Source organism: Saccopteryx leptura, chromosome X (assembly GCF_036850995.1).
Source record: "Saccopteryx leptura isolate mSacLep1 chromosome X, mSacLep1_pri_phased_curated, whole genome shotgun sequence".
NCBI lineage: Eukaryota > Metazoa > Chordata > Mammalia > Chiroptera > Emballonuridae > Saccopteryx > Saccopteryx leptura.
Genome location: NC_089516.1, coordinates 44,103,331 through 44,127,150, shown reverse-complemented (window position 1 = coordinate 44,127,150; position 23,820 = coordinate 44,103,331). Strand labels below are relative to the sequence as shown.

General features: G+C 47.4%; 1 protein-coding gene across 2 annotated transcripts; it reads left to right on the top strand.

The window, feature by feature from the left end:
- The first annotated feature begins 982 nt into the window (after nt 1-982).
- TBC1D25 (TBC1 domain family member 25) lies at nt 983-18,867 on the top strand. 2 transcript variants are annotated; one of them, XM_066357032.1, is made up of 6 exons: nt 983-1,218; nt 2,791-2,900; nt 3,824-3,978; nt 16,569-16,696; nt 16,831-17,019; nt 17,296-18,867. In XM_066357032.1, the coding sequence occupies exons 1-6, from the start codon at nt 1,099-1,101 to the stop codon at nt 18,652-18,654; spliced, it is 2,061 nt and encodes a 686-aa protein (XP_066213129.1). In that variant the 5' UTR covers nt 983-1,098; the 3' UTR covers nt 18,655-18,867. The 2 variants fall into 2 exon arrangements, with proteins under 2 accessions (XP_066213129.1, XP_066213132.1); XM_066357035.1 differs by lacking the exon at nt 983-1,218 and adding an exon at nt 1,729-1,790.
- The last annotated feature ends 4,953 nt before the right edge of the window (nt 18,868-23,820 follow it).

The following is a 23,820-nucleotide window of genomic DNA, read 5'->3' as shown; positions in this document are numbered from 1 at the left end:
ACTTAAGTGGACACACACCATTTAATAACAGTACCGACTTCAACATGCTATCCTTGAGGATTAAATAAAACGAAGGCAAACTTTAAAAAGCTAGGACCTCCTGAGGCTTTTTCGCAAATTATCTATTGAAGTATAACATGCGAACAAATTACAAAACTTTTCAATGTACAGATCCAAGAATTTTCACAGTGTGTAAACTATTTTTAAAAATATTCTGGGGAGCCTGACCAGGCGGTGGCACAGTTGATAGAGCGTCGGACTGGGATGCGGGGGACCCAGGTTCGAGACCCCGACGTCGCCAGCTTGAGCACGGGTTCATCTGGTTTGAGCAAAGCTCACCAGCTTGGACCCAAGGTCGCTGGCTTGAACAAGGGGTTACTCGGTCTGCTGAAGGCCCACAGTCAAGGCACATATGAGAAAGCAATTAATAAACAACTAAGGTGTCCCAACGAAGAACTGATGATTGATGCTTCTCATCTCTCCGTTCCTTTCTGTCTGTCCCTATCTATCCCTCTCTCTGACTCTGTGTCTGTAAAAAAAATAATAAAAATAAAATATTCTGGGAAAAGGGTTATTTTTCCGTTCAGCGGATTCATTTGAAGAAAGGACCAAAGTATTTGAAATAGGTGACATCGTTTGTAAGCAAAGACAAGAGGTAACTTGAAATAACTGTAGGCGGTCCTTGAAATCATCGCGCAGCAGCTGTCTTTCCCCGCCCAGTTCTTTCGCTCTGATAGGTCATCCTCTAACTAACTAGGTGAATCCGGAAGTAAACTGCCCAAACAATCAAACCTCTGACAAGGGCAAGTGGGACCTCAGTAGGCGCCTGCGCACTGGCTGAATTGAAGCACAATGTCTAGCGTTGGGGGGCGGGACTCCTGGCAACCATACTGTATGCGCACGCGCAAACACCTCTTTTACTCTGCCAGGTGGGAGGGACGGTGGAGGCGGGGGAGGGGGTGTGTGTGCTATGGTCGCGCAGTGCCCTCTGCGCCTGCGCCAGGGCGCGAGGTGGGGCTGCGGGAGCTCGCACTTTGGAGTGCGCGCAGGAGTAGGGGGACAGCTGTCACCCGTCACCCTAAGGCGGGTGGCGGCGGGATGGCGACAACCTCTGGGTCCTCGGACTTGGTTGGCTCTGGAGCGCCCCCGCCTGGCGGGGGAATCCAAGGGGCGGCGGCTGAGGAGGAGGAGCGAGAGGTGGTACGGGTCCGAGTCAAGGTGAGGTTGGCTGCCGCTCAACCATTCTGCCTGAGCTCCCAGTGGAGAAGGCAGTGACTGTCCTAGGATGGAGGGCGGGACCTGAGATTTAGGGTGTTACCTGAAGGGCTAGGCTTGAGGGCCTAGTGATGGTGGCAGGGCGTGGAGTAGACAGGACCTGGGAATGCGGGAGCAGAGCTGGAAGGCGTGGAGACTGCAAGTGGAGGGGTAGGAGCCTATGGAATGGATGGGTGGAGATAATGGGTAGAGAAGAGGGACTATAGGGATGGAGAAAGGGTCTTAATTAATTGAGGAGTGGGACCCTGAAGAATGGGGAGTTGCTGTCTGAAAAGGAAGCGCTGAAGTCGGTTAACATGTGTTGAGAATGCACTTTAGTGTCCCCACCTGGATAAGCTGACATATTCGTGTATTCGTGGGGGAGACAAGCAGCTAAGTAAATGAGATGCTTCGGACACTGGTGAATGTCATGAGAAAATAATGAAAAAGTTTCTGTTACTTTTGCTAAGGTTGTACAAGGAAATCCCCAGAGAGGTATTGAAGATGCAGCAACCTGAATTATAAGAAGTCACCAGGTACCTGTCAGGGATGTTGAGTGTTCTAGGCAGAGGGAACAGCAAAGGCAAAGGCTGGGAAGTGTGGATGAACTTTGCACATGCCCTTAGGTCCCTGTATTGCTGGAGCTGAGAGGGTGACAGGAAGAGTGAATGAAGGTGAGTCAGGGGGAGAGAGGGGCAGATGGTGAAGGGTCTTTGGTGTGTAGTCTGGGTAAGAAAGCTGTTGCACTATTTCCAGCAAGCAGTGATGGTGGCTCGGAATAGAGTGGTAGCACTGGTGGTGCTTAGAAAAGAGTAGATTCTGGAGAGAAGTAAACAGATCACTTCAGTGTACTAGAGGAAGCTCTAAGGTAGATGTTTGGTGGTTCAGAAAAGAGATGATACTTGAACTATCATCATTTGAAGAAGGTGGGAAGGGCCTTCCAGACAGGAGGATCAGCACAATCAAAGGCCTGAAGCCAGGATGTGTTCAAAGTAACTTACAGAAGTTTGGTAGTATTGAGAGTGTAAAGTACAAAAAAGCTGACGGGAGAGAGGCTGGCTAGGGTCCTATAGGCCCACCTGTTGGGGACCCTTTGAAGATATTTAAGCAGAGGGGTGCTGTAGCTCGATGTGTTAGATTGGTTGCAGCATGGAGCACTGATTTAGTAGAGGCCAGCCTGGACATGATGACCCTGGCAACCATGGTTGAAAGGATATAAAAGGAGGATTGGTACCTGGACTATTGCAGTAGACTCCTCCTCACTAGACCACTGCTTTCTCCCTTGCCCCACAGTCTGTTCTAAGCAGAGCTGCCAGAGGATCCTGTAAATCTCAAGTCAGACCACATCTTTCCTCTGCTCAGAACTCTCCCAATGTTCCTGACTCACTCAGAATAAAAACCGAAGTCCTCACCATCGTCCTGAACGCCAACCTTGATCTGACCCCCCCACCACTTCCCTGACCTTGCTTCCTACTGCTCACTCTTCAGCGGGGTGATATGGCCCCTGATGGCCTACCCTGTGTCTTCTCTCCCTAGAAATGTGAGAGCTTCATGTCACCTGAGTTCCGCTCTTTTGCTGTTGACCCCCAGATCACCTCACTCGATGTGTTGCAGCACATCCTCATCCGAGCGTTTGACTTGAATGGGTGAGTAACGAGATGCCGGTGACCAACTAGTGGGCTGCCCACCTTAACAGTGGGTTTTAGGGGTTTTGGTTTTTTTCATTGCTGTTTGGTAGGTTTTTTATTTTCTGGTTTTATTATTATAAAAAATCCCACAGTGAATAGCCAAGTATGCATACCTTGGAGTATCTAGACATAGGATAAATTCCTAGGAGTGATACTGCTGGATTAAAGGGTATATGTTTTTTATTTCAATGGATGGTTCCAACATGTTCTCCAGACAGGTTTTACCAAGTTACAGTCTCAGCAGCATATAAAATATCTGTTTCCCTCACAAACACGGGTTACTAGAATACACTGGAAAACTTGCCAACCTGATAGATGAAAATTGATGTTTCTTGAGGGCAGGTATGATGGTTATTTAGTTTTGTTTAGTTTTGTAGGAATACATGCACATGGTAACAAAGAGTACAAAAGTGATGGGTATTTAGGATATGTCCATGGTTACAATTGTCATCACACATCATACTTCTTTGCATAGTTACACAAGTGTATCTGATGAACAAATTCCTACTTGTTATTTGATCTTTTTTGCATAAACATCTTTTGTTGTAAAAAATGACAATCATACATATTGCTTTTTTTATGCAGTAAGAAGGCTGCTTTCTTTCCACTTCTATCCTTCAACTACCTTGTTACCCTCCGTAGAGGGTACCAAGATTTTACCAGTTTCCAATGTGTCCTCCAGATACAAACAGGTGTGTGTCTGTTTCTGTATTTGTGTAATGAAGTAGAGATGAACAATCTTCCCACAGTTCTTAGCACAATACCTAACACATAGTAAAAAATTGTCAATACCATCTACCTTTCCCCGATTCTTTTGGAAACCATCCCTGAGGGCTCCAGGGCACTGGGGCACTGAGAGCTGCTGCACCTTCCATGTCCAGGAAGAAGAACTTTGCTATCAGCTACCTGGGCCGGGATCGGCTGGGGCAAGAAGCTTACCTCTCACTCCTGTCTGACTGGGACCTCAGCACCGCCTTCGCTACTGCCTCCAAACCTTACCTGCAGCTGCGTGTAGACATTCGGCCCACTGAGGACAGTGAGTACCCGGTATCCTTGTGGACACTGCTCTGGGACTTACACTGTCCCCATAGGATGACTCCATACAGTGGGGTAGGGAACAAGGTGGCCTAGTTCCAAATCCTGGCTTGGCCACTGGGCCTTAGTTTCTTTACCTGTAGAGATGATGGTGTCTTAGAGCTATTGGGAGTATTAAACAGGAAAATTTATGTAAAATACCTGTAATGCTCAAATTAGCTCTAATAATAATTATCATGTTTACTATTGTAGTATATAATCTAATAATATACAGTTACACAATGCAATAATAGAGCTCTAGTATTGTATGTTTCAATTATAATATGTAAATATAACAGTGCTATTTATAATAATGATAGTCATATTTATTCATAATTCATCCTGCACTCATATTCATTTGTTTGTACTCTTGCTCACTCATTCATTTGTTCCCTTGATTTCTCAGCTTCTTATTCTCTTTTCATATTTATTTTTATTTATTATCTTATTTTATTTTTTTGTATTTTTCTGAAGTTGGAAACGGGGAGGCAGTCAGACAGACTCCTGCATGCGCCCGATCGGGATCCACCTGGCACGCCCACCAGGGGGCGATGCTCTGCCCATCTGGGGCGTCGCTCTGTTGCAACCAGAGCCACTCTACCGCCTGAGGCAGAGGCCACAGAGCCATCCCCAGCGCCCGGGCCAACCTTGCTCCAATGGAGCCCCGGCTGTGGGAGGGGAAGAGAAGAGACAGAGGGGGAGGGGTGGAGAAGCAGATGGACACCTCTCCTGTGTGCCCTGGCTGGGAATCGAACCCGGGACTCCCGCACGCCAGGCTGACGCTCTACCATTGAGCCAACCGGCCAGGGCCTCTTTTTATATTTAATCCCCCACTCTTTATTTTTTTTACAGAGCAAGCCAGCCAGACAGACAGGAAGGGAGAGAGGAGAAACATTGTAGTTGCATCACTGTAGTTGTTCATTGATAGCTTTCTCATATGTGCCTTGACCAGGGGCTCCAGCCAAACCAGAGACCCCTTACTCAAGCCAGCGACCTTGGGCTTCAAGCCAGTGACCTTTTGGCTCAAGCCAGCGACCATGGGGTCATGTTTATGATCCCATGCTCATTCTGGCAACCCCATGCTCAAGCTGGTGTGCCCTTTACTCAAGCCGGATAAGCCAGCACTCAGACCAGTAACCCCAGGGTTTCAAACCTGGGTCTCCAGTGTCCCAGGTTGACGCTCCATCCACTGCACCACCACCTGGTCAGGCTATTCCCCTACTCTTGACTATGTTGGTCCCTCAGAGCACACAGATTCACCCCAAACTAATATATATATACACAGAGAGAGCAAAATGAAGCAAATGTAGCAAAATTGTGAATAGTTAGGGGAACTACCTATAGGTGAAGGATGTATGGATGTTCAGTGTATTCATCTTTTTAACTTTATTGTAGGTTTGAAATTTTTTTAAACAAAACTGTGGAATGGAAGACATGGTTCCCAGCCTCAGGGAACTCCTGTGGCCATTTAGGATTAATGAGGCATTTAATTGACATCATAATAACATATAAATAGTTAACGTGTTAAAACACTTGGGGCCATTTTACACACGTAATATTTATTCATTGGACTATCAAAACAGTCCTATCAGGTAGGGCCAGTTGTTATCCCCATATTATAGATAAGGAAACTGAGGCTCAGAAAGGGGGCAGAATTTGTCCATGTCACACAGACAGTAAGTAGGGGAGCAGGATTTGAATCCAGGTGGGAGTTGAAATGACTCCCCAGTCTTTGCTCTTAACCATTTGACTCTGCAAAATTTTGGTCTTGGCACCTGGCCAGGTGGCTCAGTTAGTTAGGACATGGTCCTAATACATCAAGGTTGCAGCTTCGATCCCCAATTAGGGCACATACAAGAATCAACCAATGAATGCATAAATAAGTGGAAAAACAGATCAATGGTTTTTTTTCTCTGTCTCTCCCCCTTCCTATCTCTCTCTAAAATCAATAAAAATTTAAAAAATAATTTTGTGCTTACAATTGGCAGCATTGAGGAAAAGAGACAAGACAGAGAGAGAGCAAAACAAGAGTCAGAGAAAGATGTTGACAAAGGTGGGCAAAGAGACAAATGGTGACACAGAAAGGTAGCCAGATGCCTGACCAGGTGATAGCACAGTGGATAGGGCGTCAGACTGGGACACAGAGGACCCAGGTTCGAAACCCCGAGTAACTGGCTTGAGCACAGGCTTACCAACTTGAGCAGAGGGTCGCTGGCTTGAGCGTGGGATCACAGACATGACCCCATGGTCACTGACTTGAGCCCAACACTGACTTGAGCCCAAAGGGTCACTGGCTTGAGCCCAAAGGTTGCAGGATTGAAGCCCAAGGTTGCTGACTTGAGCAAGGGGTCACTTGCTCTGCTGGAGCCCCAGGTCAAGGCACATATGACAAAGCAATCAATGAACAACTAAGGAGACATAACAAAGGATTGATGCTTCTCATCTCTGTCCCTATCTGTCCCTTTCTCTATCTCTGTCACACACACACACACACACACACACACACACACACAAAGACAGGTAGCCAGAGATACAGGAACCTCTGCCACTGAGTAGCCCTCTGTGCTTAGGTCCGTCACTTTACTAATTCCCCAAGCCTCGCTCTCCTCACCTGTAAAATAGACATGGTAGCGCTAACACATACATGAAGAAACCCCAACTGCATAAGAACTGAGAGGAATGCAAATAAATCAGGGAGACATTTATAAGTCATTTTTTAAAATAGAATGTTCTTGCCCTGGCCGGTTGGCTCAGCGGTAGAGCGTCGGCCTAGCGTGCGGAGGACCCGGGTTCAATTCCCGGCCAGGGCACACAGGAGAAGCGCCCATTTGCTTCTCCACCCCTCCGCCGCGCTTTCCTCTCTGTCTCTCTCTTCCCCTCCCGCAGCCAAGGCTCCATTGGAGCAAAGATGGCCCGGGTGCTGGGGATGGCTCTGTGGCCTCTGCCCCAGGCGCTAGAGTGGCTCTGGTCGCAACATGGCAACGCCCAGGATGGGCAGAGCATCGCCCCCTGGTGGGCAGAGCGTCGCCCCATGGTGGGCGTGCCGGGTGGATCCCGGTCGGGCGCATGCGGGAGTCTGTCTGACTGTCTCTCCCTGTTTCCAGCTTCAGAAAAATGAAAAAAAAAAAAATAGAATGTTCTTTTCCTTCTGTTGTCTTATTTACAAGTCACCGCATCTGCATAGGTTTGTTTCTAAATTCCTGATTCTCTAACACTGATCTCTGTAAATCATAAGCCAATTCCATGTTATTTTAAACACATAGCTTAATGATATATTTAATGATTTCGATTCCCTTTTTAAAAATTTTTGTTGAGCCAGGCCTAATGGCTCAGTTGATAAGAGCATCATCCCAAAACACAGGGGTTCCTGGTTTGATTCTGGTCACAGCACATACAGAAAGAGATCCATGTTTCTGTCTGTCTCTCTCCCTCTCTCTCCTTCTCTCTCTCTCTCTCTCTCTCTCTCTCTCCCCCCCCCTTTCTCTAAAATAAAATAAAAAAAATTTTTAAAGTAGAAAAATAGTCTGACCTGTGATGGTACAGTGGATCATGCATTGACCTGGAACGCTGAGGTTGCCGGTTTGAAACCCTGGGCTTGCCTGGTTAAGGCACATACAGGAAGCAACTACTATGACTTGATGCTTCCTGCTTCTCCCCCCCACTTCCTCTCCCTTTCTTTCTCTCCTCTCTCTAAAAATTAATAAATAAAACAAAAAAAAACTAATAAAAATACAAAATTTCTTAAATATTCTGTGTACTCACTGTTCTTTTTATTTAATAGAATTAGCTTATTATTCCATTAACATTTGATTGGAGTTGCATAAAAGAAACTAAATTTTAATTACCTAGTAAATACATTCTTCTTATTATAAATGAAAAGCATTTCAAATAATGCGGAAGTCTCCTGGAACCACTATGCCTAATCCGAATCCCTGACTCCTCTGCCCTGCAGGAGCCTCTGTGATTGGCTTGAATGGAACCTTACAGGCCCTTTACTTATTCACACCTGCCCATACACACACAGAAATTTGTCCCCATATACAGATACTTAAGTGTATTCATATTTGTATATATACGCAAGTAGTGTGAATGTAACATAAATGGTATCGTACTATACATTAATAAGTTTCAGCCTGACCAGGCGGTGGCGCAGTGGATAGAGCGTTGGACTGGGATGCAGAGAACCCAGGTTCGAGACTCCGAGGTCACCAGCTTGAGCATGGGCTCATCTGGCTTGAGCAAAAAGCCCACCAGCTTGAACCCAAGGTCGCTGGCTCCAATAAGGGGTTACTCAGTCTGCTGAAGGCCTGCAATCAAGGCACATATGAGAAAGCAATCAATGAACAGCTAAGGTATTGCAATGTGCAATGAAAAACTAGTAATTGATGCTTCTCATCTCTCCGTTCCTGTCTGTCTTTCCCTGTCTATCCCTCTCTTTGACTCACTCTCTGTCTCTGTAAAAACAAAAAAAAAAGTATCGGCCTGACCTGTGGTGGCGCAGTGGGATAAAGCATAGATTTGGAACACTGAGGTCGCTGGTTCAAAACCCCAGGCTTACTTGGTCAAGGCACATATGGGAGTGGATGCTTCCTGCTCTTCCCCCTTCTCTCTCTCTCTCTCCCTCTTTCCCTCTCTCTCCTCTCTGAAAATTGAATAAAGTCTTTAAAAAAAAAGTATCAAATAGATGGAGGTTTAATTATAAATAATGCCTGACTAGGTGGTGGTGTAGTGGATAGAGCATTGGTCTGGGACACTGAGGACCCAGTTTCAAAACCCAAAGATCACCCGATTGAGTGCGGGCTCACCACTTTGAGCGTGGGATCGCGGGCTTCAGCATGGGATCATAGACACGACCTGTGAGCCCAAAAGTCACTGGATTAAGCCCAAGGTCACCAGCTTGAGCAAGGGGTCTCTGGCTTGGCTGGAGCCCCCCAGTCAAGGCACATATGAGAAGCAATCAATGAATAACTAATGTGACACAATTATAAGTTGATGCTCCTCATCTCTCCCTTCCTGTCTGTCTCTCTTTCTCTTTCTGTCCTGTTTTTTGTTTTGTTTTTTTTAAATTCATTTTAGAGAGGAGAGATAGAGGGAGAGAGAGAGGGAGAGAGAGGAGAGAGAGAAGGGGGGAGGAACTGGAAGCATCAACTCCCATATGTGCCTTGACCAGGCAAGCCCAGGGTTTCGAACGGCGACCTCAGCATTTCCGGGTCGACGCTTTATCCACTGCGCCACCACAGGTCAGGCTGATTTATATGCATTCTGTACATATAGCTATCTTTTTATGATTTATGAGTTTCTCCTCTTACTTTGGAACATCTTCCCCATCCACAAGTTTATATAAGTATTCTCCTATATCAATGACTATGCTGATTATTTTCTTTTTTACATATAAATCTCTACTCTGTCAACATTGTTATAAGTAGGCCCTGGCTGGGTAGCTTAGTTGGTTAGAGCATTGTCCCAGTATGCCAAGGTTGCCAGTTCAATTCCTGGTCAAGGCACATACAAGAATCAACTAGTGAATGCATAAATAAGTAAAGCAACAAATTGATGTTTCCCTCTCTCTTTCTCTAAAATCAAATTTAAAAAAACATTGTGATGGCCCTGGCTGGTTAGCTCAGTGGTAGAGCATCAGCCCTGTGTGTAGATGTCCCAGGTTCAATTTCCGGTCAAGGCACACTGGAGAAGCACTCATCTGCTTCTCCACCCTTCCCCCTCTCTTTTCTATCTCTCTCTAACCCTCCCGCAGCCAAGGCTCCATTGGAGCAAAGTTGGCCGAAGCACTGAGGATGGCTCCATGGCTTCTGCCTCAGGCGCTAGAATGGCTCCAGTTGCAACAGAGCAACACCCCAGATGGGTAGAGAATTGCCCCCTAGTGGGCATGCCAGGAGGATCCCTGTCGGGCGCATGCAGGAGTCTCTGCCTCCCTGCTTCTCACTCCAGGAAAAACACACACACACACACACACACACACACACACACACACACACACACACACAAAGAAGACATTGTGATAAGTAGACAGAGCTTTTCTAAAAAATTCAGGGTTATACCAGAATCATTTTTTAAATAACCACTGATTTGAAATGCCACTTTTGTCAATACTGAGTTCCCATGTATACTTGGAATTCTTTCTTTTTTTTTTAATGATAATGACCTCATTTTATTTTTATTTATTTTTTACAGAGACAGAGAGAGAGTCAGAGAGAGGGATAGATAAGGACAGACAGGAACAGAGAGAAATGAGAAGCATTAATCATCAGTTTTTCGTTGCGACTCCTTAGTTGTTCATTGATTGCTTTCTCATATGTGCCTTGACCGTGGGCCTTCAGCAGACCAAGTAACCCCTTGCTCAAGCCAGCGACCTTGGGTCCAAGCTGGTGAGCTTTTCTCAAACCAGATGAGCCCACGCTCAAGCTGGCGACTTCAGGGTCTTGAACCTGAGTCTTCCGCATCTCAGTCCGACACTCTATCCACTGCGCCACCACCTGGTCAGGCTGGAATTATTTCTGAGCATTCTATTGCATTCCACCAATTGGCTCTGTTTGTCTATTGCTTTGCTAACATCGTATTTTTATCACAATGCTTTTGTGGTAAATTTTAATAAGGCAAGCATTGCCATACTCCTACTATTCTTTTTCTTAACTATTCTTTGTGTGTGTGTGTGTGACAGACAGAGTCAGACAGAGGGACAGATAGGGACAGACAGACAGGAAGGGAGAGAGATGAGAAGCTTCAGTTCTTTGTTGCGGCACCCTACTTGTTCATTGTTTTCTCATATGTGCCTTGACCGTGGGCCTTCAGCAGAATGAGTGACCCCTTGCTCAAGCCAGCGACCTTGGGCTCAAGCTGGTGAGCCTTGCTCGAACCAGATGAGCCTGCGCTCAAGCTGGTGACCTCGGGGTCTCGAACCTGAGTCCTCCGCATCCCAGTCCGACACTCTATCCACTGCACCACCGCCTGGTCAGGCTCTTAACTATTCTTAAATGTGAATTCTTTCATATGAACCTTAAAATAATTTTATCCAGTTCCAGGGAAAAAAATCATTAGATTTCTGATTGGCATTACACAGCATTTTTTTGTTTATTAAGTGAGAGAGATGGGGAGGCAGAGTGACAGACTCCTGCATGCAGCCCAACTGGGATCCACTTGGCAAGCCCCCTACCGTGCGATGCTCTGCCTGTCTGGGGCCATTGCTCAGCAACTGAGCTGTTTTAGTGCCTGAAGCAAGGCCATGGAGTCATTCTTAGTGCCCAAGGCCAACTTGATCAAACCAATCGAGCCATGGCTGTAGGAGGAGAATAGAAAGAGAGAAAAGAGAAAGAGAAGAGGTGGAGAAGTAGATGGTTGCTTCTTCTGTGTACCCTGACCGGGAATCAAACCTGGGACTTCCATACACTGGGCTGACACTCTACCACTGAGCCAATCTGCCAGGGCCTACACAGCATTTTTTGAAATTGAGTTTATTGGGGTGACATTGGTTAACAAAATCACACAGGTTTCAGGTGTACAGTCATCCCTGGCAATATAGCAGTTCACTTTTCATGGTCTCACTGTATCGCGGATTTTTTTTGTTGTTGTTTTTTGTATTTTTCTGAAGCTAGAAACGGGGAGAGACAGTCAGACAGACTCCCACATGCGCCCGACCGGGATCCACCGGCACGCCCACCAGGGGGCGACACTCTGCCCACCAGGGGGCGATGCTCTGCCGAGACCAGAGCCACTCTAGCACCTGGGGCAGAGGCCAAGGAGCCATCCCCAGCGCCCGGGCCATCTTTGCTCCAATGGAGCCTCGGCTGCAGGAGGGGAAGAGAGAGACAGAGAGGAAGGAGAGGGGGAGGGGTGAAGAAGCAGATGGGCGCTTCTCCTGTGTGCCCTGGCCGGGAATCGAACCCGGGACTTCTGCACGCCAGGCCGACGCTCTACCACTGAGCCAACCGGCCAGGACCTTGTATCGCGGATTTTAAATTGTATATATCGAATTTTGTATCAGATTTTTCGCTATATTGTGGGATTTTGCAGTATATAGGTATTTTTATATATTTATTATTTTAATTATTTTTGCAGTAAAATAAGCATTTTCTAGCCTAAAAAATTGAAAATAATATAAAAAACAAAAAATATTAATTAAAACATTAAAAGAATATTAAATTGAAATAAAATCCGTAGCATACAGCAGATGAGTAGACAGAGACTCACACGTATGTAAAATGCATAGGAAGTGTTTATAAGAGTGTGGGAAAGGTTAATAACAGTGTGGGAAAGGTTTATAAGAGTGTGGGGAGGGTTTATAAAGCCTTAAAATATATATAAATAATTAAATATAAGGTCGCTACTTCTCGGATTTTCGCCTATTGCAGGAGGTTCTGGAACCTACCCGCGCAGTAGACAAGGGACCACTGTACTATTCCAAATCCATCATCTGTACACTAGACTGTGCATTCACCACCCAAGTACACAGCCTTTATATATTAATTTAGGGTTTGGGAAGCTTGACAATCTTATGATAAGGAAATGTAGTACGGATAGCATATATTATGTAATACCACAAGCAGAGCCTGGGGCAACACCCCATATTGCAACATTTGGGTGTTTCTTCAGGGAAATGTGTACATATTCACACTTAGTGGGTTACATAAAAACTATATATAGTCTCATGTCAGTTTAGATCAGGTTTTGCCACTAGATGAGTTTGTGCTTGCAGAAATCCTTTACTCATTTTATTAATGGGTTTTTCTTTTTGAAATCAATATAAAATGTCTTTTCCTGTAACGTTTTTGGCCTTGAATGTTTTTTTTTAAGGATTTTATTAATTTTTCAGAGAGGAGAGAGGGAGAGGGAAAGAGGAACAGAGAGTGAGAGAGAGAAGGGGAAGGAGCAAGAAGCATCAACTCCCATATGTGCCTTGATCAGGCAAGCACAGGGTTTCGAACCGGCAACCTCAGTGTTTCAGGTCGACACTTTATCCACTGCGGCCACCACAGGTCAGGCTGGCCTTGAATGTTTTTTCTGTAATTCACATTGCTGGTCTTGCTTTCTGTTTGTGTTTGCCAGGTATACCTTCAGGTTTCTTCAGTTTTCATCCTTTCTTTGTCACTGAGTTTTAAGTAGATCTCTCATAAAAAATCCCACAGCTGGCCCTGGCCAGGTAGCTCGATTGGTTGGAGCACTGTGCCAAGGTGCAGAGGTTGCCAGTTCGATCCTCGGTCAGGCACATACTGGACCAGATCTGTGTTCTCTCTCTCTCGCTCTCTCTCTCTCTCCCCCCCCCCCTCTCCCACTCCCTTCCTCTCTCTCACTGAAATCAATCAATAAATAAAAAATCCCATAGCTGAATTTATGCTTTTTCACACAATTGACAGTACAATCTTTAAACTGCTTTTCCCCTCCAGTGTTTCCCACCGTCCCTGGCCCTTGAAATGGAAGCTTCGGAACACTTCTAATTTTAATTCTTCTTCTGGTCCCTAACCCTTAACTCCTGGGTTTTGCTGAGATGGTGGTTTTTGTTTCTTTTTAAATTCCAGGCTATCATTATCTTTTCTTTATAGTAGGTTGCTTATGTTTCAGGAATGCTAAAGTAACACTTAAGATTACAAACTCCCAATCACAGTGTCTCTGTCATTTTATGTTTAACTATATATGTTACAAACTTGTGGCCTGTCACCATTTACCCTTCCTCTGCCTTCCCTACTTTGAGCCCTTGTAGTCATTCAGCACTTGTTTCCTTCGAGAACTTCTTTGTTCTCTTCCAATAAGGTACGTGGATTAGATGTACTCTAGTGACCAAAAATGTCTTTCTTTGGCCACCGTAGAGATGTACCGTTTGCTGGGCATTGGGGCCCCTGGAACTCAGGCCTCTCTTCTCGGTGCTCCACAGGTGCTCGGAGCCACTGTCTTCTTGCTTCTAGAGCTGTGGAACAGAAGTCCATCCTCATTCTGGCCTTCTTTCTGTTGTAAGCAGCCTGTTCCTTATCTTTGGAAGCTGACGAGAGTTTTTCTTCCTTCTTGGAATTTGTACATTTCACCAGCATCTGGAGAGAATTGGGGGAGACCTGTTGTATGTGTTGTTTATTAAATAATCCTAAGACTCGATGAGCCATTTCTTCATCTCAGGGACATTCTCCTTCATGCCTGTGTGATAACTGTCTCCATCTGATCCCTTCGCTCCCCCTGCTTGTCCTAGTATTTATATCATATAATAGGCCTCCTGGACCTGCCCTCTAGGTCTCTGCTTTTTCACTTAATCATCAAGCTTTAGGTTTGTGCCTTGAAGGGGTTCTTCTTGGTCTTTTAGACCATTGGTTTGACCTTCCTCATTATACCTGTTGTGGGTTTTTTTCATTGATTTTAGACAGAGAGGAAGGGAGAGAAACAGACAGACATCAATTTGTTGTTTACTTATTTATGATTCATTTGTTGATTCTTGTGTTTGCCCTGACCTGGGATTGAACCTGCAACCTTGATGTTTCTGGACAATGCTCTAACCAACTGAGCTACTTGCCCAGGACTTAGCTGTTGTGCTTTAATGCTCTGATTAATGTTTTAGAAAGATCAATCTGGAAGCTGTTGGGAGAGACTAGAGAGGGGCAGAGGGGAAACAGGGACTGGCTAGGTGGCCATTTCAGATGAGAGATGTGGTATGGCTCAGACGTGATGACAAGGTGGAAATGAGAGAAGAGGTGATATTGAAGTATGTTCTGCACACAGTAGCCACAGGCCTTAAAAATGGTTTGGCCCTGGGAGTTGAGAGAATGGGAGGCAGCAAGGACATCTCTCAGGGGCTTAAGCAACTGAACAGATAGAGACCTGTTCCTCACATGAGGAACAGAGAAGGAGGTCGTGTCCAGAGTGGCTCTCTCCTCTTGGACCCCTTTGGTTTGCAGTGCAATGTGACACATCTAAGGAGGGGCTGTGACATCCAAATGCAGCCTAGGATTTGCTTCCCCCACAGCTCTGAAGAAAAAAAGTGAACTCCATGAAAATGCTGCTTAGAGATGCCACTTACCTGCAAATGACAATGGATTAAACAAATCCAAGTTGATTTGTTTCATATAATAGAGTTTGAAAGCCACTAGATGTTGCTGTTGTTGGCTTAGCAGCTCTGTGGTGCCAGGGCTGACATCTCCTAAATCTCTCAAACTTACCTTTAGGTGGCCACTGCTGCTTTAGCCACCACATCACATTTGAGGTGGAAAGAAAGGATGTGAGGGGGTTTAAAGAAGAGAGAAGGGCCTGATCTGTGGTGGAGCAGTGGATAAAGCATTTGACCTGGAATGCTGTGTGCTCCAGGTTCTCCTGTGTGCTCTGGAGGCCATGGAGCCATCTTCAGTGCCCAGGCCTACTTTGCTCCAATGGAGCCTTGGCTGTGGGAGGGCGGGAGAGAGACAGAGAGAGAGAGAGAGAGAGAGAGAGAGTGAGAGAGAGAGAGAGAGTGAGAGAGAGAGAGAGAGAGAGAGAGAGAGAGGGGAACCATTTTAACCATGGTTCCACTGGTTAAAATGTTACTATTAGAGTATGCCTAGCCATTTTGTAAGACAGTTACTTAATATAAAAGGCAGTTAGCCTGACCAGGCGGTGGCGCAGTGGATAGAGCATCTGACTGGGATGTGGAGGACCCAGGTTCAAGACCCCGAGGTCGCCAGCTTAAGTGCGGGCTCATCTGGTTTGAGCAAAAAGCTCACCAGCTTGGACCCAAGGTTGCTGGCTTGAGCAAGGGGTTACTCGGTCTGCTGTAGCCCCCCGGTCAAGGCACATATGAGAAAATCAATCAATGAACAACTAAGGAACCGCAACAAAGAATTGATGTTTCTCATCTCTCTCCCTTCCTGTCTGTCTGTTCCTATCTGTTCCTCTTTCTGACACACACACACACACACACACACACACACACACACACACACACACACACACCAAAAAAGGCAGTTAATCTGGCCTGATGTGTGGTGGTGCAGTGTGTAAAGCATTGACCTGGAACGCTGAGATCGCCGGTTCAAAACCCTGGGCTTGCCTGGTCAGGGCACATAGGGGAAACAACTACTACTGAGTAGCTGCTTCCTGCTCCTCCCCCTCTTTCTCATTCTCCCTCTCTTTCTCTCTCTCTCCCCCCCCCTCCAAAAGTCAATAAATAAAATCTAAAAAAAGAAAAAATGTCAGTCTAATAGAAAAGAATTATTTATGACTCTGTTTTTTACATGATTTTAGATCAATGTTTTGCAACCGCCAGTCTGCAGACCCATCCGCTAGAAATTTCACGCCGATCCATGAAAGAGTTAACCACCCTGATGTTTTATGAAGATTATAGACTTAGCAATCTTAGTCGAATTCGCTTATGCTCAGGATGATTTTTGCCTTAGCAGTCCCTGAGATAATTCTCCTATTATTACTGATCCCCAAGTGTGAAAAGGTTGAAAACCACTGATTTAGATGACATGGAGAGAGTGGGAGTCGCTCATGGCCTGGTGGTTGCCTAGCTTTGGTAGGAGAGGAACCTGGCCGTGAGCTGTGGGGTTCCCATCCCCATTCTCATGTCGCTTCACTCTGTCTGTCTAGGCCCACTGCTGGAAGACTGGGACATAATCAGCCCCAAGGATGTCATTGGCTCCGACGTGCTGCTGGCTGAGAAACGGTCATCACTGACAACGGCCGCCCTGCCCTTCACACAGTCCATCCTCTCTCAGGTAGTTTCAGGGACCCCCGGGCCCAGCTATGGTTGTAGGGCAGGGTCTACCTGGCTCCTCTGATTCTGAGCATGCCGATTGGCACCTGCCCCTAGCCTGCCCAGCTGACCAGTGGCTCCTTCCCTCCTTCCCAGGTGGGCCGCACCTTGTCTAAGGTCCAGCAGGTGTTGAGCTGGTCATATGGGGAGGATGTCAAGCCCTTTAAGCCACCACTGAGTGATGCTGAGTTCCACACCTACCTGGACCATGAGGGCCAGCTCTCCCGCCCTGAGGAGCTGCGGCTGCGGATCTACCATGGTGGTGTTGAGCCCTCCCTGCGAAAGGTGAGCCTCCTCAGCCACTCATGGGATCCACCACTCCTGCAGTCGTGAGTATCTCATGAGACACGTGCGGTGGACCACACTGTCATGGGATGGTGTGGTGATGTCCCAGAGCAGTGAGCTCTTCTTCATGGGGGGCTAGGAGTCACAGGTGGGGAGGTGGATATTTCTGAAGGAGGACAAAGGTCCAGGGCAGGTGGGTTGGTGGTAACAGATGTCCCCAGAGATGTGGCGGCTCATCTCTAGAACCTCAGCCTCATCCTTTTTGTCCCCCGCCAGGTGGTGTGGCGGTACCTGCTAAATGTGTATCCAGACGGGCTGACAGGCCGTGAACGGATGGACTACATGAAACGCAAGAGTCGGGAATACGAGCAGCTTAAGAGCGAATGGGCACAGCGAGCAAGCCCCGAGGACCTGGAGTTCATCCGCAGCACGGTCCTCAAGGATGTGCTGCGTACCGACCGGGCCCACCCCTACTATGCGGGGCCCGAGGACGGCCCGCACCTGCGAGCACTGCATGACCTGCTCACCACCTATGCCGTTACCCACCCCCAAGTGTCCTACTGCCAGGGCATGAGTGACCTTGCTTCGCCCATCCTTGCTGTCATGGACCACGAAGGCCATGCCTTTGTCTGCTTTTGTGGCATCATGAAGCGCCTAGCCGCAAACTTCCATCCTGATGGTCGTGCCATGGCCACCAAGTTCGCCCACCTCAAGCTGCTGCTGCGACACGCTGACCCTGACTTCTACCAGTATCTTCAAGAAGCTGGTGCCGACGATCTCTTTTTCTGTTACCGCTGGCTGCTGCTCGAGCTCAAGCGCGAGTTCGCGTTCGATGATGCCCTCCGCATGCTTGAGGTCACCTGGAGTTCGCTGCCTCCCGATCCTCCTGAACATGAGGTAGAGCTTGTTGGACCCCCCAGCCAAGTGGCAGACACTGGCTTCGGTAGCCACAGGGGGCGGCCCATGCGACAGAGGCACATGTTGAGGCCTGCTGGTGGAGGAGGCAGTGCTTTTGAAGATGTAGTTGACCACTTGACCATGAGCAGCCAGGGGCCTAGTGGCGGGGGGCGTCTCCTGAGACAAGCCAGTCTGGATGACCTCCAACAACTCAGGGACAACACCAGCCCCAGGAGGGACCCTCTGGTCCAGCTGCCCCATCCAGCTGCCCTCATCAGCTCCAAGTCCCTCTCTGAGCCTTTGCTGAACTCAGACCCACTCCTCTCCTCCTCTTCCCGCCCTGATTCCCCATCCTCCTCATCTCTGCCATCCTCCCAGGAGGCCTCTCCTGCTGGTGACGTGGCTGCAGGATCCCCCTTGATGCCAGAGGTGGGCCCCCTACAAGACCCTGAGAATTCCCTGCCACACCCACACCCACTGGGCCTGCCCCCACCCCAGGAGTTTGGCCGGGGGAACCCATTCATGCTCTTCCTCTGCCTCGCCATCCTGCTGGAGCACCGTGATCACATCATGCGCAACGGGCTGGATTACAACGAGCTGGCCATGCACTTTGACCGCCTTGTGCGGAAACACCACCTGGGGCGTGTCCTACGCCGGGCCAAGGCTCTCTTTGCTGATTACCTGCAGTCCGAGGTGTGGGACTCAGAGGAGGGAGCTGAGGCCACAGCCCCATCTTGATCGGGCTCCCAGCCCACCATCAGCCCCACCAGATCTCCATTCTTTGCCGTGAGGGTTTTCACAGGAGACCCTACCACCCCGCTTGCCGTAGACCTGGAGCATGGAACCCTCTCTCTGCAGGTCTAAGAGTATGGGGCTCTGCTTCAGCACTGTCTCATGAGGCTACAACCTCTTCTGTTTTTCTTGCTTTGTTTTTAACAACTGTACTTTGCACACTGTGGTCTGTTTATTGCTCAGCCTTCTTTCTGGTTTTTTGTTGTACAATATAGATGTGGTCCCCAGGGGCTCTTTACCTAATGGAGCTGACTTCACTTGGGAGGGTGGGACATACAGTGCCTTCTTCCCCACTGGTGGGAGACTGGATACTGAAAATTGGTTCTAAAAGATGAGCCCAGGTGGAGGACTGCTTGAGGAAGCCGTGCAGCTGCTGTGTGGTACATCTGTGTACCTGTAAGCATTTGAGCTATGGCTGTCAACATATGTTTTCAGGACAGGCCCCTGAATGAGGACAGAGAGATCCTGACTTAAAAAGGGCAAGGTTCATCACAAAGACTGGCCAGTATGGACTACTTAGAAACACTGGGCCAGCCCTGCTAGCCTTCCACATGTCACCAGTTCTGGGATCCAGACCCTCCCCTGTGTCTTCTGCACTAATTCTGGCAGTCCTAGGCACAGGACTAAGTCTCAGGCTTCTGTTCTTGTCACTTGCCTTGGGGAAACCTTGAGGGACTGTAGCCTTGCCATGCCTAGGGCTCTAAGCCCTAAAATGGGTTTCTAGCTCATGGGTACCCGTCCTGTTTCACCAACAGACACCTTTTATTTACCTTCTCAATTCCACTACTATGGACGAACAAATCAAGCACTGATAAAGTTCTGGCCCTAAAAGAAGACACCTACTTATTTAGAAGTTAATGACCAAAAGAAAGTCCTTTTTCCCACTTATGTTCTCAGAAGGCAGATTGTGTCACAGTTCAGGTGCTGTCCTCCACAAGGATATGGCAGACAATCGGTGTGTTAACTAGGGTCCTACAGGTGCGGCCTCACCATGCCAGTTTCTGGCCGGAAATTGGTGCACAAGGCAATGCTAACAGAGATGAGGAACATTAGGGCAGCCATCCTCTCGTCTGACTCCCCAAGAATGCCATATAAAGCTAGAGATAACCCTTAAAAGGGTCCCATCGCATCTCAATATTGGAGGGGAAGCTGACCATTCCTCAGTAAAAGACTCAGTCAATGGAAGAGCAGAACAAGATCATCCTGTGTCCGGGGTGCTCCAAGACTGTAGGTCTAACAAGTACGCACAAGAGGCGCAGGCACCCCACACACGCACACACACCCCGAGGACCATCCAAGATATCAGGGTTTTGGCCTTCTGAAGACCTGAATTGTCCCCCTTTTGTCAGTAACCAGCTGACACCCCCTGGAGCAGTCTATGATTAATGATCTGATATATTTGAAGGGCCAGACAAATCAATTCTGTGTATGGTGGCTTGGGACCTCTGAGGGCCAAAGGAGTCCTTTCTGTGAATAGGAGGCTGAGAGAACCCTGAGGGGCAGAAAACTTGGTCCCTGAGGAAACCGGGCTGGGCCATCTGGTTCCTACCAAGATGGCAAACAGCACAAACCACCCATTCCCTTGCAGAAAAGGAACCCTGGAGAAACCACAGAGGGAAACACGAGTTCCAGAAACTGGAGCACAGCTATGAAGACCTTTGGGAAAATGGAAGGCTTGTCTTTAACTGGCCAATAGTTTGAGTGGCAGATGAAGAGGCAACAAATAGGATAGGTTAGAGATTTAAGTTCTGGCTCTTACCTCTCTGCCATGTTGCCTTGGGAAGGCCCTTGTCTGTCTGATCACTGCAGAAATCATCCCAAGCACTGGGACAGGTGTCCAGGGGATTCATGTCAGGGCACCAAACACCCTGCTGAGGGGAGGACAGGAACAGTCAGAGGGAGTCACTCCTCTGCCTCTCCCCTCCAGACCCCAGGGCTGGTGGTGACACCCAGGATGATGGCCTCCTCTGACGGTTTGAAGATGAAAGCCCTGCTAGAGGAATTGTCAGGTGGTGTGACAACAGATGGGAGTGAAAGTTCTGTCCTGTGGCTCTGGGCTATCACCCTCTGGCTTAGCTCCCCACACATCCCCATCCCCCTTGAAGTCCAGGTGATTGAGCAGAGTTGAGTCTAGCTCTCAGCCTTCCCTCAATACATTTTACCAGACAGAACAGCTGTTCACGTCGAGAATATGGGCTCTGTCCACTGAGCCATTGGATTTTTTAAAAAGTCCAGCCGTATACATACATACGAAGATTTAGAAATGTTGAAAACGAAAGGGTAACTAGACACTGGGGTAGTATAACTACCTCCAGAGAAAAACAAACCAGATGTATTAGTTATTTATTACTATATAACAAATTACCTCCAGACTTAACAACTTAAATCAACAAATCCATTTCCTCAGTTTCTGAGGATCCGGAATGTGGGGGCAGTTTAGTCGAGTGGTTTTAATTCAGGGTTTATTCATAGGTGTCAGTCATGTTATCAGCCAGAACTGCAGTCAGCTGAGGGTAGGACTTGACTGGAGGACCCTTTGAACATGGCCTACTCATGGGGCTGCTGGCAGGAGACTTCGGTTTTATACCACCTGAGCCTCTCCATGGGCCTCCGCACAACATGTGGTCCCAGCAAACAGGTGAGAGACTGTGACCAAAACAGAACCACAGTGTCTATTATAAATTAACTTCAGAAATTACATTCTGCCTGACAAGACAGTGGCACAGTGGATAGAGCATTGCCCTGGGATGCTGAGGACCCAGGTTCGAAATCCTAAGGTCTCCAGCTTGAGCACGGGCTCATCTGGCTTGAGCATGGGCTCACCAGCTTGAGTGCAGGGTCGCCAGCTTGAGCGTGGGATCATAGACATGACCCCATGGTCGCTAGCTTGAGCCAAGGTCTCTGGCTTGAGTTCAAAGTTGCTGGCTTGAGCAAGGGGTCACTCACATATCTGGAGCCCCCTGGTGAAGGCACATATAAGAAAGCAATCAATGAACAACTAAGGTGCCACAATAAGGAACTGATGCTTCTCATCTCTCTTCCTCTCTGTCTCTTTTGCTAAAAAAAAAAAAAAAAAAAAAAAAAAAAAAGAAATGACATTCCATCACTTCTGTATTTTCTTGGTCACACAGACCAACCCTAGTCAACATGGGAGGGAACTACGCAGGATGTGAATAGCAGGAGGCAGGGATCATTGGGGCCTATATTGGAGGCTGCCTACTATGCTGGGGGACATATACTATCAAAGCAGAAGTGTTGGGACAGATGAATACTTTTAAATAAGTACAATAGATAACATAAGAAAGAAAACAAGAACAAGAGATATTTTTAAAAAGCTAAAAAAATTCCAAGGTATGAGTATGATGGTAGAAAAAAAAGAAACAGAAAAATACTGAAAATAGAGAATATGACATAAGATGTTAGAATTTTTTTTTTTTTTACAGAGACAGAGAGTGAGTCAGAGAGAGGGATAGACAGGGACAGACAGACAGGAATGGAGAGAGATGAGAAGCATCAATCATTAGTTTTTCATTGCACGTTGCAACACCTTAGTTGTTCATTGATTGCTTTCTCACATGTGCCTTGACCGCAGGCCTTCAGCAGACCGAGCAACCCCTTGCTGGAGCCAGCGACCTTGGGTCCAAGCTCGTGAGCCTTGCTCAAACCAGATGAGCCCGCACTCAAGCTGGCAACCTCGGGGTCTCAAACCTGGGTCCTTCCGCATCCCAGTCCGACACTCTATCCACTGCGCCACCACCAGGTCAGGCAGATGTTAGAATTTTTAATAGCCTGATCAGGCAGTGGCTCAGTGGATAGAATGTCAACCTAGGATGCTGAGGACTCAGGTTCAAAAGCCCAAGGTCACCAGCTTGAGCACAGGGTTGTTGGCTTGAGCGTGGGATCATAGACATGATCCCATAGTCACTGCTGGCTTGAGCCCAAAGGTTGCTGGCTTAAGCAAGGGGTCACTAGCTGAGCTGAAGTCCCCTGCTCAAGGCACATATAAGAAAGCAATCAATGAATAACTAAAGTGCCACAACAACAAGTTGATGCTTCTCATCTCTCTCCCTTCCTGTCTGTCCCTGTCTGTCCACCCACCCTCTCTCTCTCTAAAAAAAAAGAAGTTCTAATAGTAATTACAAAAATAGAACACAGATACCCTTTATTGGATTTTTTTTAAAGGTCTAGCAGTATACACACATACGAAGATTTAGAAATGTTTAAAATGAAAAGATAAAGAAAGGCTATATAGCAAGGGATTTGTAATTAAACTAAGTGAGGGGCCCCTGAAAACCGACAAGAAAAGAAAGATGGGAATATGGGAATTGGCCTAATAGGAATAGAGATATGAACAAGCAATTTACATGAGGAAGCCTAAAATCAAACAAGCACATGAAAAGTACTCAAAATCATTATCATCTTAAATATAAGTCCAAAAAACTAAAGAGGCCCTGGCCAGCTTGCTCAGTGGGTAGAGCATCAGCCTAGCTATGGACATTCTGGATTCAATTCTCGGTCAGGGCACACAGAAGCAACCATCTGTTTCTCTTCCCCTCCCTCTCCCCCTTCTCTCTCTCTTCTCCCCTCGCAGCCAGTGGCTCATTTGGTTTGGGCATTGGCCCCAGACACTGAGGATACCTTGGTTCATTTGAGAATCAGACCCAGAGGGCGGTTGCCATGTGGGTCCCGGTCGGGGTGCATACAGGAGTCTGTCTAACTATCTCCCCTACTTAAAAAAAAGACATACAAAAAACCCTAATGAAATATGACTGCACTGGTTCCAGATAACAATCTGGCACTGCTTACAGAAATTAAGTATGTAGGCCCTGGCCAATTGGCTCAGTGGTAGAGAGTCGGCCTGGCATGCAGGAGTTCCGGGTTCGATTCCTGGCCAGGGCACACAGGAGAAGCGCCCATCTGCTTCTCCACCCTTCCCCCTCTCCTTCCTCTCTGTCTCTCTCTTCGCCTCCCGCAGCCAAGGCTCCATTGGAGCAAAGCTGGCCCGAGTGCTGAGGATGGATCTATGGCCTCTGCCTCAGGCACTAGAATGGCCCTGGTTGCAACAGAGCAATGCCCCAGATGGGCAGAGCATCACCCCCTGGTGGGCGTGCC